Source organism: Blastomyces dermatitidis (assembly GCF_000003525.1).
Source record: "Blastomyces dermatitidis ER-3 genomic scaffold supercont1.5, whole genome shotgun sequence".
NCBI classification, from domain to species: domain Eukaryota; kingdom Fungi; phylum Ascomycota; class Eurotiomycetes; order Onygenales; family Ajellomycetaceae; genus Blastomyces; species Blastomyces dermatitidis.
In genome coordinates this window covers 4,569,925-4,584,455 of record NW_025544778.1, presented here as the reverse complement: position 1 = coordinate 4,584,455, position 14,531 = coordinate 4,569,925, and the positions used below count along the sequence as shown (strand labels likewise).

General features: G+C 47.3%; 6 protein-coding genes across 6 annotated transcripts; 4 read left to right on the top strand and 2 right to left on the bottom strand.

Moving 5' to 3' along the window:
* Window positions 1–536: 536 nt before the first annotated feature.
* BDCG_05536 (uncharacterized protein) lies at window positions 537–955 on the top strand (the record flags this gene model as incomplete). The annotated part of the gene is made up of 2 exons (XM_045421221.1): window positions 537–853; window positions 922–955. 2 exons carry the CDS (start codon window positions 537–539, stop codon window positions 953–955), a joined length of 351 nt encoding a protein of 116 aa, XP_045277157.1.
* Window positions 956–2,773: 1,818 nt separating this feature from the next.
* BDCG_05535 (GTP-binding protein YchF) lies at window positions 2,774–4,526 on the top strand (the record flags this gene model as incomplete). Its single annotated transcript, XM_045421220.1, has 4 exons — window positions 2,774–2,848; window positions 3,056–3,613; window positions 3,888–4,269; window positions 4,357–4,526. The coding sequence occupies 4 exons, from the start codon at window positions 2,774–2,776 to the stop codon at window positions 4,524–4,526; spliced, it is 1,185 nt and encodes a 394-aa protein (XP_045277156.1).
* A 359-nt stretch (window positions 4,527–4,885) lies between these two features.
* Window positions 4,886–5,781, top strand: BDCG_05534 (PUA domain-containing protein; the record flags this gene model as incomplete). The annotated part of the gene is made up of 3 exons (XM_045421219.1): window positions 4,886–4,899; window positions 5,121–5,261; window positions 5,367–5,781. The coding sequence occupies 3 exons, from the start codon at window positions 4,886–4,888 to the stop codon at window positions 5,779–5,781; spliced, it is 570 nt and encodes a 189-aa protein (XP_045277155.1).
* Window positions 5,782–5,911: 130 nt separating this feature from the next.
* BDCG_05533 (uncharacterized protein) lies at window positions 5,912–10,243 on the bottom strand. The gene is made up of 5 exons (XM_045421218.1): window positions 9,756–10,243; window positions 8,307–9,701; window positions 7,983–8,250; window positions 7,439–7,923; window positions 5,912–7,379 (listed from the first exon to the last, which is right to left on the bottom strand). The coding sequence occupies exons 1-5, from the start codon at window positions 10,029–10,031 to the stop codon at window positions 6,507–6,509; spliced, it is 3,297 nt and encodes a 1,098-aa protein (XP_045277154.1). The 5' UTR covers window positions 10,032–10,243; the 3' UTR covers window positions 5,912–6,506.
* Window positions 10,244–10,251: 8 nt separating this feature from the next.
* BDCG_05532 (protein phosphatase) lies at window positions 10,252–12,302 on the top strand. The gene is made up of 3 exons (XM_045421217.1): window positions 10,252–10,496; window positions 10,575–11,614; window positions 11,676–12,302. Exons 1-3 carry the CDS (start codon window positions 10,494–10,496, stop codon window positions 11,728–11,730), a joined length of 1,098 nt encoding a protein of 365 aa, XP_045277153.1. The 5' UTR covers window positions 10,252–10,493; the 3' UTR covers window positions 11,731–12,302.
* Window positions 11,784–14,531, bottom strand: BDCG_05531 (mitochondrial inner membrane translocase subunit TIM44). The gene is made up of 2 exons (XM_045421216.1): window positions 13,324–14,531; window positions 11,784–13,263 (listed from the first exon to the last, which is right to left on the bottom strand). The coding sequence occupies exons 1-2, from the start codon at window positions 14,268–14,270 to the stop codon at window positions 12,870–12,872; spliced, it is 1,341 nt and encodes a 446-aa protein (XP_045277152.1). The 5' UTR covers window positions 14,271–14,531; the 3' UTR covers window positions 11,784–12,869.

Below are 14,531 nucleotides of genomic sequence, written 5' to 3'. Positions count from 1 at the left end.
GTCTAATTCGCTCAGGACTTTTTGTATTGGACCGACAGGAATTTGCCGCTGCGGGTATTTAAAAGCTGGCGGATTCAGCCTATGGGTATAGCGGACCTGCTAGACACCTGAGCTTTTTCTAGGTGGCTTACACCTACAAAATTTTCTACATCGATCAATAAAATACGGCATTCAAAGGCGATTTTCATCTATATATATTTATCTCTTTGAAAAACTTACCAGACCTGAGCTGGATACTCTACACCAATCCTTGATATCGCTCCCGCCACCCTTCCTTCAGCTAGTTTAGTATTTGCCCAACCCAAAACATCGCCTGGCTAGCGACGTTAATCCCAGAGTCCATCCATCAAGTACAAGGATACATCTCGTCTAACCAGCTCCGTTCCTGCCGAAGACACGCGGATTAACGAACTGGGAAGACTCCATTTACAAGGACGGAAGTGGCCGTTCCTCTACATCTTGTCTTCCCATGAATTCATTCCCAGTTTCCATCTAGATTCTCGTCTACCTCATCGAGCTAAGACAACCCCAGCAAAATGGCCCTCTCCATCAAGCACCAGCTCCAGCGCTGGACCGTCCAACAACTGCACAGAATTGGCTTCACGAAAGTGACTCTGTCCACTCCACTGCCAACCCGTGGGGACGGGTCGACATTTGATATGGACGACGACGACTATGATGCGCGCTCTGCCCAACTTAGGGAGCATCATGGTCATCCACGCACGCATTCTCACGCCGAGATATATGAAGGGTCAACGGCGTGTGATCATACTACGGACACTTCTTTCTCGACGGCTACTCGTCGGCGAGGGATAAGGGTGTTCCGGTTTCTACGTATTCGGGGTTCGAGAGGGTTAGTTTCGTTGCTGGTGGTCTTTGCTGTGGTCCTGGCATTTTGGAAGGGAGGGTGGTTTTGGTCAGGATCAAGGTTGGGGAAGACGAGCAGACTGGGTGAAGGGAACAAGAGCTGATCGAACAAGTTGTTGTGAGGGGATCGGGTGTGGAGATGGCCATTTCTAGAGCCTACCTCCGCTGAAAGTCATACAGGCGAGGAGGTCGGATATTTATTTCCGTTGAGAGTGTGGGTGGGCCTGTTGGTTGTGTGCTAGTTGATCGATGAGTAGCAGCAGCAGGAGCAGCAATGGACAGTTGAAGAAAGTGGAATTTCGAAGGTATCTCGTCTTATTATTACTATCCCTGTTATTGTTATTATTATTATGCTTGTTTTAATTTAAAAGCTAACATTTCATGGATATTGTATCAGGCAAGATATACTTATCGTGTAGATCGTATCCTTTCCGTCCTCCTCCATTCCTCTTTCTTTGGAATGAGTCCAACTGAATCTATTTTCCCCCTGCATCTGTTGATGAGGTGCAAATCACTTATCCCCCTCATATTTGAGCCTATACCAAATGGACAGATTCAAACTCAACAATGGAGAAAGGAATGAGAATTTAGCCGATCCCAAAGGAGGGCCGAGTATAACTAGAAGCCGTTCTAGGTATTAAACCCACCCGCGGTTCAGGTGTATATATAGTGAGACCTCTAGGCCTTCCTATGAATGCAGCTTAAAAAACAGCATACGGTTGATATTTGTTACATATATTATATATGCCAAAGGTTTCTAGTATTCAGTGCGTGATTAGGGATGATGCCTCAATGTGCAATTGCACCCCGGTTTTGTTCCGTATTTTTGCGGAGTTGTTTAATAGTTATGATTCAATTTCGAACTGAAAAAGTGAGGTGGGTAGCATTTGCCCAAGGCGCTGCTTTTCTTGTTTGACAGATCGCCTTACCATCTGATTTTCGTCCGCGTGCATGAAAGCAGAATATCTCGGCGAACAGCGAAGCAGAAGTGATATAAATGATAATTCGGGCTGAGATGTGCGTTTCAGTGTTTCCAATTGTCAGGTCAGGTTTTCAACCTATCTGGTGCATAGCTGAACATACCACGAGAGGATGATGTCACCTCGTTAGGTGTCATCATCAATAACAACCAGGTGAATATGAACAGCATCAGGTTAACATACATATTGCTGCACATTTATCAGGCGCGGTCTGCCGTGGATGTAGATATCCTAGGACTTGTGGATGTCGGAGGAGTTCTCTCTATAGCCTAGTTAACGCAAGAGTGCCACGTAAGATATCTACTAATTCCCATGACAGCAGAGCCAAAGTACCTGAGGCAGACGGCAAAGAATAACTTCATTCATGTAGTTGAATCTGAACTCTTGTTGGTTTCGAGATAAACGATGCAGATGATGCCGTGTTGATTCGTCGTTCGCTGGGGTTAGGGCAAGATGTACCACGTGATTAGGCTAGCGGCTGCAGCTAAGAAGCAAAATTCTTCCCGTCCCGTCCAACCTCAACCTTCAAACCTCCACCAACAGGAAAAATCCAAGCAACGAATAAAACTCCTCAGGAGCAGAGTATTATTCTAACTTGGGCCACTCAGGTTTAACTGTTTGAATGCCTGCTGCCTCGTTTAGTGCTCAATCCCTGACGACTAAATCCCCTAATACCCCTCTATCCCCCCTCCTCACCTTTCCTTTGTCCCTTCTTTTGTGCCTTGTGAAGGCCGCAATTCGTCACCATTCCGTTCCTCGTGGTTTCTCGATCACTCTTGACTTCTCTCAAACCCCAGTTTGAACGACTAGCAGCTGGCTCTGCCTTATCCCAACACCTCACCCCCTCTCAATTACACGCAAACCACTCCACTCCACATTCACCCTGCTTGATTCTCTACCGCACTTTCGCAAGTAGAAAGAAGAAAATGGCTCCCAAGAAACCGGTTAAAGAAGAGAAAGTTCCCTTGGGTCGCCCAGGGAATAACTTGAAGAGTGGTATCGTATGTGGGGACCAGCTACTAATAATGTCAATTTTGCTGTACTGCTTTTTCTTCTTTTGATTCCTGCCTTTGTACCACTCCCCTCCGCTTGCTTGCCTTCTGTTATTCCTCATGTGATTCCTCTATAATCTTCCCCTCCATTTTACCCCAGTTCACAATGCAATGCATCTTACCAGACTTTGGTTTACTGACCTCTGGCTATTTCAGGTTGGTCTAGCGAATGTTGGCAAATCCACACTTTTCCAAGCTATTACAAGATGTTCGTTGGGTAATCCTGCGAACTTCCCCTTTGCAACCATTGACCCTGAAGAGGCCCGTGTCATTGTTCCGGATGCACGGTACGATTGGCTATGTGAACATTATAAACCAAAGTCCAGGGTACCTGCAAACTTAACGGTATATGATATAGCTGGTCTAACTCGAGGCGCCTCAACCGGTGCTGGTCTCGGAAATGCTTTCCTGTCACATATTCGTGCTGTGGATGCTATCTTCCAGGTCGTTCGATGTTTTGACGACGCAGAAATTATTCATGTCGAGGGTGATGTCGATCCCGTTCGGGACCTGAACATCATCAGCGAGGAGCTACGGATCAAAGATATTGAATTCGTCGAAAAGGCTCTCGAAGCCCTTGCAAAGCAAACTAGGAGAGGAGGCCAGAGCTTAGAGATGAAAAAATTGAAAGAGGAGGAGGCCACTGTTGGCAGGATTCTGGAGTGGCTGAAGGAGGGCAAGGATATTCGAAAAGGGGATTGGACTCCTAAAGAGGTATGTTCTAACTTGCAGCCTTGCATTTTTTTTTTTTTTTTTTTTTTTTCCGTTACGTTATTTCCTTCTCGTGCAATTACCATGATGAACAAGAGCACAACGCTCGATATAATCCCAGCTCTTCGAATGGCCTCGTTTTTATATCTCACGTTTGAGGCCATATTGAGATTTGAATCCAACCCTGATAACAATTTCACTTTTAATATACTCTACCCATTTCTGATGTTGCTTTGGTGGAGGGCCCATTGACTAACTACGACTGGACAAAACATAGGTTGAAGTAATTAACCCTCTATTTCTCCTGACTGCTAAGCCAGTTGTGTATTTGGTCAACCTCAGCGAAAGGGACTATATCAGGCAAAAGAACAAGTACCTGCCGAAGGTTGCAGAATGGATCAAAACCAACTCCCCCGGGGATCCTATAATCCCAGTCTCTGTATCTTTCGAAGACAGACTTACCCGCTTCGAAAATGATGCAGCTGCCGAGGAGGAATGCAAAAATCTTGGAACCAAGTCGGCGCTCCCCAAGATCATTTTAACTATGCGACAATGTCTTCAACTTGGCAGCTTTTTCACCACTGGCGCTGATGAAGTGAGACAATGGACTATCCGAAAGGGCACCAAAGCTCCCCAAGCTGCTGGTGTCATTCACACTGGTGAGTCCATATCCCTTTTAAACCTCCACTGTTTTGTGATCCCGCTGCCCCACTTGAGTAAAATCTGACATATTTTTTGTATTGCAGATTTTGAGAAAACTTTCATTCAATGTGTTGTGTTCAACTATGATGTGCTACGAGAGTATGGGGACGAAGCAGCTGTCAAAGCTGCTGGGAAGGTTCTTACGAAGGGCAAAGATTATGTTGTGGAAGATGGAGATATTGTCCTGATTAAGGCTGGTGCCGCAAAGGCATAGGTGAACTCCCAGTAAAGCATATGGGATCTTTGCCTTTTGGCTATTTAGCAGGCTGGCTCAATAAATACAAATAATTATAATGTGAGCAGGAACCACAACTCCTCCATATGGCCCTTTTTCCATCTAGATACGTAGATTGTGTGACCGCATTCATGCTGTGACTCTGCGAGGCGCCAACCACAATTTTTACGTATAGCCCCCGCGTCGGGCGCTTTGTGCCACTTGCGCAACAAAAAGTAAGCGGGCGGAAGTTGGTCCCAGACGTCAACTTAGTCGATAGAAGCATTTAGACCATAGACCCGGACACTAGAATCTGACAATTTCCTTTTGTCAGTCTGTCCGCTGTGCTTCTATTTACAATGTTTAAAAAAGAGTAAGGATTGCCCACCCTGTCTCCGCGTTCTCCGTTTTGCATCGGATTCAAAACTGCCCCGCTCTACACCAAGGGGAGAGAGAGCTTCAAAGCAGATGGACAAGATATTGCTCCGCTCTATCGGAGAATGCTCGTGTTTTGATAGCGTTTTGATATATATCCTTTGTCTCTAGTTTCTGTTTCCCATCAAAAAAAAAAACCTACTTACAGCTTTCTTCCAGTGTCTCCTTAGGCGCAAGGTCCAAAGTCAAATCCTCCGTCCAGCGCGCTATCAAACAAAAGCTCGTCGAGACATATCCCGGCTTTGAGCCCTATATCGATGAGCTAATACCCAAAAAGGCTTCGCTGGAGGCTGTCAAGCTGTGAGTTGCGAGATCCAGCCCACAACTACACACTCCTATCTCGGCCACATCACACCTTTACCCTCACCACGCACCACATTGACTAATCACAGTTCAATTCCGCAGACACGTCCCAGACCGCGTAACCCTCTACACAATCGACTCGCGCCCCATCCTCTATCAATCATTCGACAACCCTCCGATCCCCCACCTGCGAGTCCTACACCAATTCCCCGATGCCGTCCATACCATCGGCATAGACCGGGGCGCCATCCGCTTCGTCCTCTCGGGCGCTGCACTCATGGCCCCCGGCCTCACTTCAGCCGGCGGCAGCCTGCCGGACCCCGCGAACAATCCCGGCGAAAGAGAGATTGAGGCTGGGGAAGTGGTGGCGATTAAGGCGGAAGGGAAGGAGGAGATTTGCATGGTTGGGCCGTTGAAGGTGGGCACGGAGGAGATGAAGAAGAAAGGGAAAGGGGTTGTGATGGATGAAGGGCATTATTTGGGGGATGGGCTCTGGAAGATTGAACTTGTGGGGTGAGGTGCTGGGTGGGGTGAGGGAAGAGAGGGGTTTTACTTCTGTCTTTTTTTTTTTTTTGCCTTCCCGTGGAATTTTTTTTCCCTGGTTCTCTGCTTGGTTTAATTTGTTATGGCTTGAGGCGCTTTGGGTTGGCTGTGGTTGATCGTGATTCATTTGAGTGGATATCGATAACTACCTATCATCCAGATGTTTACATTCTGGATAGGAATGGACCCAAATATCTTGGATTGAGTGATATTCTCATCTCAACCTATCTGGATATACAATTTCTTCCCCTTTAACACATAATGGTGGGAAGAATGAGGGATAACAGAACGAAGCTTAATGATCCGCCCGATATTGACGACCTCAAAACCCTGTTTTCGTACATATCTAAGTACAGAGGCGGCTATAAGTACTTATAGAGGCCAGATACGAAGAAAATTCTATTCTAGAGGCTAAAACAAGACCAAATAAAGTCTCAAATTAACTAACCTACGCACTTGTGAAAAACCTCCTGTCCATGCTACAATGGGATGAATGAAAGTTAAACGAAACCAAGGTAGGAATACACGAGGCCAAAACGCTGAGACGTAAATACGTATATATATATATATCAATAAATGAGCAGCAACAATAGTAAAGAGGAGGATATAAGTAAAAGAAAACGCAATGCGCTAAGGGGTAAATAATCACGGTAAGGTTTACCCCAACATATGAGGCAGAGCTGCTGGTAGGGATGGCGATTAGGAAGCAAGGTTGTCTGTAGAATGGTCTCTGTCCTCATCAGCAGGATCGGTTTTGGATTGTTGTGAGATGGACGGTGATAGAGTTGCTGACGTGCTAGGAGGGATAGACGGAGTAAGCACGCCGTTTCTTCTACTGTGTCGCCGACTACCAATACTATTAGGCGAGAGTGATGCAGGGTCTTGTTCAGGTAGAGTGAGGGCCAGCCCCAAGGTTCCACTGGAGGACACGGTTCCGTTGCCGGTCCGATTTACGCCTAAAGGGTTTGGCGACGGCTGGTCTCCCCTTCTCAATCCAACCTTAACGACGGCACGCTGGAGCATCTCCCCGGAATCATCTAGGGCGATCACGAAACGGGCTAGCTCCCCGCATAGCTCCCAGTCGCCCTTCTGTGAAGCTAGTCTGAGAAGACGGACGACGGAATCTTCAATTCCCTTGTCGGCACCTCCGTCCTCTTTCTCGTCAAATGCCTGAAGTACCAATAAATAGCCTCCAGCTGTCTTCAGGGAGTTTAATCTGAGAGCTTGTTCGAATAGTTCCTTTGGAGGAGGAAGGTGAGCGAACAGGGTACGCCATGATCGAAGTTCTGTTTTTCGGGTACACTGAACAAGAATCTCCAGATAAACATCGGTTGGGATAGCGGACTGCAAGAAGGAAAGCACGGTAGGTAGCAGCTGGTGACTTGCTGTTCCATCCTGCTGGGCTTGGCGTTCTTGATTGTCTACTTCATCATCCAGCACATGGTGCAGTAGTATTTCTAGTGCGTGGGGGAAATAGGATAAATGTGAGTAATGATGGCAGAGGGAGAGAGCTGATGGCGTGTCGAGCTGGCTTAAGTTGTGTTGGAGGAGGTACGGTAGGAATAGTTGTGTCTGATAACATGTTAGAGTCAGGGAACTAGCGATTCTATCTGATGGGGAGTATGACTTACTCTAATGGCAAATCGAAGGAGGGAAAACGTAACATCTCGTCTCTGAATCATTTCAGGCTCAGCACCAAGCACAACGCCTTTATTAAGAAGTATAGATAATGGGTAAAAGTCAACTGGTATAGGCAAGGGCTTCACTGTTTCATTTTGAGAGCCCCTGACTGGACGGAGAACATCCAGTACATCACTCCACACAAGTAAATCTTTGCCACAAAAGATCCACAAAGAATCTCTTAAAGATATGTTAGTCTGAGACGCGCTAACTGCGGTTCCCACTGCCGGAGTGGTTGGTTCGTCGGAGGGCGGAGCAAAGTTGAAGGACAGCTGATCACGCATTAAAATGTAGTACTCCACATCGTGGGCAACAATGCGCATGTCATATTTCAAATCGCCCGCTTCCGAAACTGATGGTTGTAGCAATACAAGCTTTCCATCAACGAGGAATAGAACTGATGCGACAGAAACATCCTGGGAAGGGTCACCATCTCCTTTGAACCGTGTTAGTTTTCTTAGACCAAGTTGAAGACGAGAATGGAAAGTTGCTTACGGAGCTGGCTGTCAGGCAATACCCAACTGATGGCCCGAACTCGTGTAGGAGCTCTAACGATGCCATGAAAGGCTATCTGACCAACTTGAACAAGGCTGATTCTCGTTTGCGTAGCATTTATCACATAGTGATATAATATATTGTCATATGTGTAGACCAAGAGCGAGTCTTCCCCGGAAGGTCCGATGAATACGGCAGGCGCAGGAAGAGTCTCGGTATATAGCACAGAAGAACTGCTAAGGGAAAGCTCACGAGAGTATAGCCGCAACTATGCCAATTAGTTTTAAGGTCCGGAATTAATTTAGAGAGAATTAGAACATATACCTCGTAGGAATTATCACATTCAACAGCAGCAATTAAGATATGTCCATACCAACACAACCCGCCCTGAACAGCAAAGGAGTTTTCAGCCTTCGGGTCATCGAACGTTTTCCATCTCCCACTTTGGACACTATAATGAGCAAGTCCTCTTCTGCCGGCAATTGCCACATATCGGCCATCCTGAGAAACAATACAAGACCGGATTGGCCATTGCGCATGGAGGTAAGCAGGGGGATACTGGGCGTGATGCCAAAGGTAATCTTTACCCGATATAGTAGTGAGGTCTGGTAAGTCGTGCCCGCGATACAAAATGATTTCTGTTCCCGTTTGCAGTAGCGCTCTCGCCATGTTCGCTGAGGAGAAGCATCCAGTTAGAGCGCTGCGAGCTGTTTCTAGCACCCAGATATGGCTATCCTCCGGTGCTGTTAGGATAATGTATGAACCACCACCAATCCAAGAACCCATAGAGACTCCAGTCAGCCAAGCCTCGCCATTCTTGGTAGCTAGATCACGGTCAGTGGCAAAGCTAGTTCCTCCAGGTTTACCAAATACACTCCATGTAGTCCAGCCGTACTTATAGCCCGCGAAAAGGCAATAGCCATCAGGAGAATAGCTCATAAATGATCCAGGACCCATAGAAGCTGGTGACGCAGGGAGCTCAAGTTTATGTGAAAGGGGTATGTTTCCCATGTAGTCTTTCGCTACGTAGACGTACACCTCACGGTTTGCACAGGCTACGGCGAGTAGGGAAAACCTCGCATTCACAGCCACGTGAAGTGCTTTTTGTCCGTCATTTTCAGGGGTATGGAATCTATGGCCCCTGAACTGGGACTTCGATTCAGACGAATGTTCCGCGTCATCCCTGAGGCGCTGTACCGCATAAGTTTGGCCATCGCTCGTAATCCACAGAAAAATGTTCATAGCACGGTCGTAGACCATATCTACAATTGTAGACTTCTTAGAAATAAACGGGATCCTGCTTAAGAGCTCCGTGCTCGTTTGATGTCCAGTATCATCGGGAGTCCATCGAATTAACTGGATAGCGGCTGGCTTCACCGTCGCCACCATCAGCTCATTGTCCAGTGCCAGTGCCTTGCTAATTCCTGCATCCACCTTTATGGCAACCCTGAAACGAAAACTAACTTCCAGAATGGCAGTTGTTTCCTCCGTGACGAAATGACGACCAGAGTGCTGGCGGCGTGGGTTGGAATGGAAAGGGAAACGCTGTTGGTAAACGTGTGAATTGGCATCTGTTGCGATGGAGTAGGTGATTAAATATCCATGGAGAGTCTGTACAACAACAATGGCGGAGTCGGGACGTAGAAGTAGCGCCGCATTTGGGCCGTATTTTTCCAATGAGATGTCGGAACGCTTGACTGCGGCCACCACAGCTGTCGGCTATAAATGTATTAGAACATCAAATTTAAAAATCAAGATGAATACATAGCGTACTCTAGTTTGCCAAATTGCAATGGAGGACTTTGTCATCGTGGCGAACAAGTGCCCGCTACGGGAAACGCAAAGGCCAGTTATGGGTTCGTCTACCCAGCATGCTCCGCTCCCGAGGCCGCTCTCGGCGGCGGTCCTGCTGCGTTCCGCACGGGAGCCCTGGTCTCCGCCCTCCCGGGAGCTGCCAGCATCGCTTTGCGCATTATCGTCGACTTCCGGTAGTTGAATACCAGGGCCATTAACCGCATAGACTCGAGGGACTCCATTTGGCCAGTACATCGCTGGGAATAACGCGCTGGCTAGAAACGAAGGAAGATGACGTATCGCATTGGACCATCTTTGGACCAACGGCAGATTTTTTAAAGCAACCTCTAGCAAGCCAGGTCTGACAAGCAACAGCCATCCATGGCCCCGTTGATCTTCCCAGAGTAATGTTCAGGTGATACCAGATATGTCAACCCGCAGCTGTTGTTAGTTAGCCTTTACCTAGGAGCTAGTCTGGAGTTGGAACGCTTGGCGGGGAGGCTACGCTACGGTAGTTAGATCTTCGCGAATCACGTGGCAAGCCGAGCTTCTAGAACTTCCGAACGGCGAATTGCCCAGAGGGGAATCCAGTAGAATCAAACAGCTTACTACTATTTTCCAACAAGACGAAGCACTGTGAAGAGTGTCAGCTTATCCGACGGCCTGTACTGTCGAAATTATATACTGTAACGAGGGTTCACTTAGCCCTCTTTGAAAATGGTAATAGCAACCATTCCTTTTGTGTTTCATTTTTCCTTAAATCACCCCGCAGCATGAAACTGATATCTCTTTCTTCAGGCCCCAACAGAATCCAAGAAGCGCTTGGCTCTTGCAATAATAGATTTTCTCAGTGGTAGTCTTAAAGATGGAACCCTTACCGCGGACGACGCAGAATCTATAGAAATCGCGCAGTCATGTATCGCAGATACGTTCAAGGTCGACCCTTCAGACAAGTCTGCCATGCAGGATGCGCTTGGAGGCCAAAGTCTTGCAACGATCTACAGCGTATATGAGAAACTGAAAGGCAAAGGTTCCGCAACAACACCAAGCGCTGCAAGCGAGACAAAGCCAGCAGCAACCCCTCAAAAAGGGACACCAAACGAGGAATCGGAGAAGTTAAAATCACAGGGCAACGCAGCCATGTCGCGCAAGGACTATCCTACTGCAATTTCCCTTTATACACAGGCTCTTAACATTGCACCCTCGAACCCGATCTATCTCTCCAATCGCGCGGCCGCCTACTCTGCTTCCGGAAACCATACCAAGGCTGCGGAGGACGCTGAAATTGCCGTGGCCGCAGACCCAAAATATGTTAAGGGGTGGAGCAGACTTGGCCTGGCTAGATTTGCGCTTGGCAATGCCAAGGGCGCTGCGGAAGCGTATCAGAAGGGCATTGATGCCGAAGGAAATGGCGGCAGCGAGGCTATGCGCAAGGGGCTGGAGACTGCAAAGAAGCGTATTGAGGAAATGAAGAAGGAGGAGAATGAACCCCCCGCTGAAGACGTTGATGATGCCTCTGGTTCCTCGCGTGGAGCAGGAGGTGCTGGTGGAATGCCGGACCTTTCAGCTCTTGCGGGAATGTTTGGAGGCGGTGGTGCGGGAGGAGGGGCAGGCGGTATGCCTGATTTTAGCTCGATAATGAGCAATCCCATGTTTGCCAGCATGGCGCAGAATCTTATGAGCAACCCTGACATGATGAGTAACCTCATGAATAACCCGCGCATTCGACAAATGGCGGAAAGCTTTGGTGCGGGCGGAGGTGGTGCTGGTCCTGGTGGTCAGGGGGGAGGACTTCCAGATATGGCCAGCATGATGAATGATCCCAATATTGCTGAAATGTAAGTGGTGATTTGACTATTTATAAACGTTGATTTTAATGGCACTAATTGACTCGTGTAGGGCAAGAAATTTGATGGGCGGAGGTGCTGGACGTGGTGCAGGGAGAGGAGCTTGATTCCGCCACCTAAATTTGGAGCATGTTTAATATGGTAGCATTTCGTTTGAATCGTGAAAATGGTGTTTTTATTGGCTTCATATAGCAATGGATGTAGTGCTGTTACATTTTAATAATAAACAGATCGATATCCCTATATTTTATTCTCTGCTTATCGTTCCGGGCCGCTATGTCTATCCGGTAAACTCCCTCTTCCTTGCTTCAGCGGCAGAAATAGCTACGCCAAAGACCCAAACACGCTGTGAGGTAGAATTTCATGGAAAAGAGAACATCTATGATCAATTTTAAGGATGTAAAAAAACCAATGAAAAAGAGACGATTCTGATAAGGAATTCTTTTGATAATATTTTAAACAAGCTCTCACGTTTCGACCTATGATGCCCTGTATAGAGAAAACGCTAAACAAGAAACGGACGCGATCCAAAGTTGCCATATATACAATATAAGAGGAGAGGGAGGATATGAGAATAGTTCTGCTGAGAATACGTAAGAAAATAAAAAATAAAAAATAAAAAAAATAAAAAAAAGTACAAGTTAAAGAAAGCAGAAAACAAATGGAAGATGACAATACACTTAATAAAACTGCAATTAGATTTATCCCACCACACATTTCTACATTTCTATAAGACTCCAATCCATATAATAGTATACAGCCGGGAAGTAGTCGGCACAAAAAAAGCAATAGGGGAAAAAAGAAAAACCATGTGTCGAAATCCGGTCGATCGTAGATCGTAGTACATAAGGGGTTATTCGAGGAAGGCGGATGAATCGAGAGTTATTTCGGGAGAATATAGCAAGGCTACTGCTGGTAGATTTGTCGAGACTGAAAGGAACTTCGCATTAAGGAAAAGATATGCCTTAGATATAATCGCGCCCCGCCTTTTGCAGTTCGATCATTCTCCATCCTCGAGTTTCAGGGTTGTTCACGTCTTCTGGAATTCTGGTCATACCAATGGCATAAGTGACTAGTTGGACCTTGTCTTCCATACCAGCAGCCAGTTCCTTGGTTTTAACATTGCGATAGACATGAACCTCCTGTGTTCTGCAGGTGATAATGAAAACTGGGATGTCGCCTGGTTCAAGCATGCGGGCATGGGAGATATCGACATGTCGGATATCGAGGATTCGGCCGTCTGATTTCAGTCCAGCGGTAGTGTATTGTTGGGCGAGAGCAGCATAAACGTTATACTGGGCTTCTGAAAGCCAAAGCTTAAGAGTCTCAACGTCCCCTTTAACGTACGCGTCAAGCACCTCGGGTAACATATATTCCCGTAATTCCCGCAAGAAAGGTTCGATTTGGAAGCTGGGATCCATTTCTCGGAACTTTTTGATGACCTTAGCCGTTTCATTTCTGCAAACCAACCAGCAACCGTATCTGAAATGCCCCGGGCTGTTGTGACTAACGGATTTTCGGATTCATTATATGTATGTTTAAGGTTGAAATAGGATTGCATGAGACGACTAGAGTCTCGGAATTCTTTCCACGACTCTTTCCAAGCAGCGTCTTTGTGAAGGGTGACGTTGGTGCCGGCACTAGGACTGTCAGTTAATCCATTCAAGAGACTACGAGCAATCAAGGAAGTATAGGCTTACTTCGGATCTTCCTCCATTTTCTCTAAGGGACGACGGCCAGCTTTAGCCTCGGCAAGTTCCCGAAGCTCTCTTTGCTTTCGTCGCTCCTCCTTCTCCATCCAGCCTCCGTATCTAGAGCTACTACCATCATCTATAGCTTCCTTCACCCCCCCAACCGCCGTTTTATACGCGGCAGTTTCACGAACGGGCCTTGTAGCTTTTTCGATACCCTTTCCGGTGGCAGATACTCCTGATCTGAGCCCCTTGACAACCGGGGTATCCCATGTCCATGCGGCTCCCTGACCAATAACCTTACCGGTGGTCTTAATAGCTGAAGAAGTTTTGGAAGTAGCGGCACCAGAAGCAGCCTCATACGCAGCTCTAGCGCGCTTAACAGATTCACTTTCGGTAAACTGATGAGCAGATGAAGCTAAGGCTTTCGTTGATTCATTCCATTCCTTCGAGGCCTTGAACTCGGATCGTAGGGTTTCAGTGAACACTTGCCATGGAGTTTTATCACCATGGGGAGGTGGAGGAGGGGGTGGCTCTTCTTTTTTCTTCTTTCCTTCCTCCTGGGAATTTTCCTTCTGCTCCTCTCCCTCGTTTTTTGCGTTTTGCGAAGATTTATCTGCTTTCTGACTCTCCGCACTTGGTTGTTCCGGCTCCTTTTGCTTTTGTTGCCATAGCCTGCATCCCGTTTGAAAGGATCGTCTGGCTGGGAGAATAGCCCATATCGAATTTAGTTGCGCAGGGGGGGCAGGATATAACGGTGAAGTATTCGAAATTGGGTGTCTTGATGAAGGGACGAGGGTTTGAGATGAGGTGGTAGGGAACAAGGAAGTTCGATGTGTCAATGATCGCCGGGAGACCGCTCGCACTGCGAATGCAGCTGACAGTGTGGCAGTGTGGTTCCGTAACAGAGCCGTCCGCACCACGCCAGGCTGCGTATATATAGTTGGGATGAGCATTGTCCGGGCGCTGTGGAAGGATACTGCAGGCTCAGGGTCTAGGGGTGAAATTGGCGGGATAGACGGTTAAAGCTGATTTAAAATCGTAGCAGCACAGTAGATACCAAGACAAGTCAACCTCAGAAACCCGGCCTGACTGGTTACTGCCTCGTGGCGATGGGTTTGTAGACCTTGGGATCTTTGGCAGCGCGAGAACGGAGGAAAATGTTTTGACGGCGATATCGATTTAGAGTTTGTCCGCCGCCAAGACTAAAAAACTTC

What these genes read in the sequence shown, in the direction of transcription:
- BDCG_05533 (XM_045421218.1), bottom strand. Translation starts at nt 10,031, where the DNA reads ATGTACTGGCCAAATGGAGTCCCTCGAGTCTATGCGGTTAATGGCCCT. An exon ending in TTGCAATTTGGCAAACTAGA is followed by an intron (nt 9,702 to 9,755) that starts GTACGCTATGTA and finishes ATACATTTATAG; the next exon opens with CCGACAGCTGTGGTGGCCGC. An exon ending in TCCTTCGATTTGCCATTAGA is followed by an intron (nt 7,380 to 7,438) that starts GTAAGTCATACT and finishes ACATGTTATCAG; the next exon opens with ACACAACTATTCCTACCGTA.
- BDCG_05532 (XM_045421217.1), top strand. An exon ending in GATCCCAATATTGCTGAAAT is followed by an intron (nt 11,615 to 11,675) that starts GTAAGTGGTGAT and finishes TGACTCGTGTAG; the next exon opens with GGCAAGAAATTTGATGGGCG.
- BDCG_05531 (XM_045421216.1), bottom strand. Translation starts at nt 14,270, where the DNA reads ATGCTCATCCCAACTATATATACGCAGCCTGGCGTGGTGCGGACGGCT. An exon ending in AAAATGGAGGAAGATCCGAA is followed by an intron (nt 13,264 to 13,323) that starts GTAAGCCTATAC and finishes TGACAGTCCTAG; the next exon opens with TGCCGGCACCAACGTCACCC.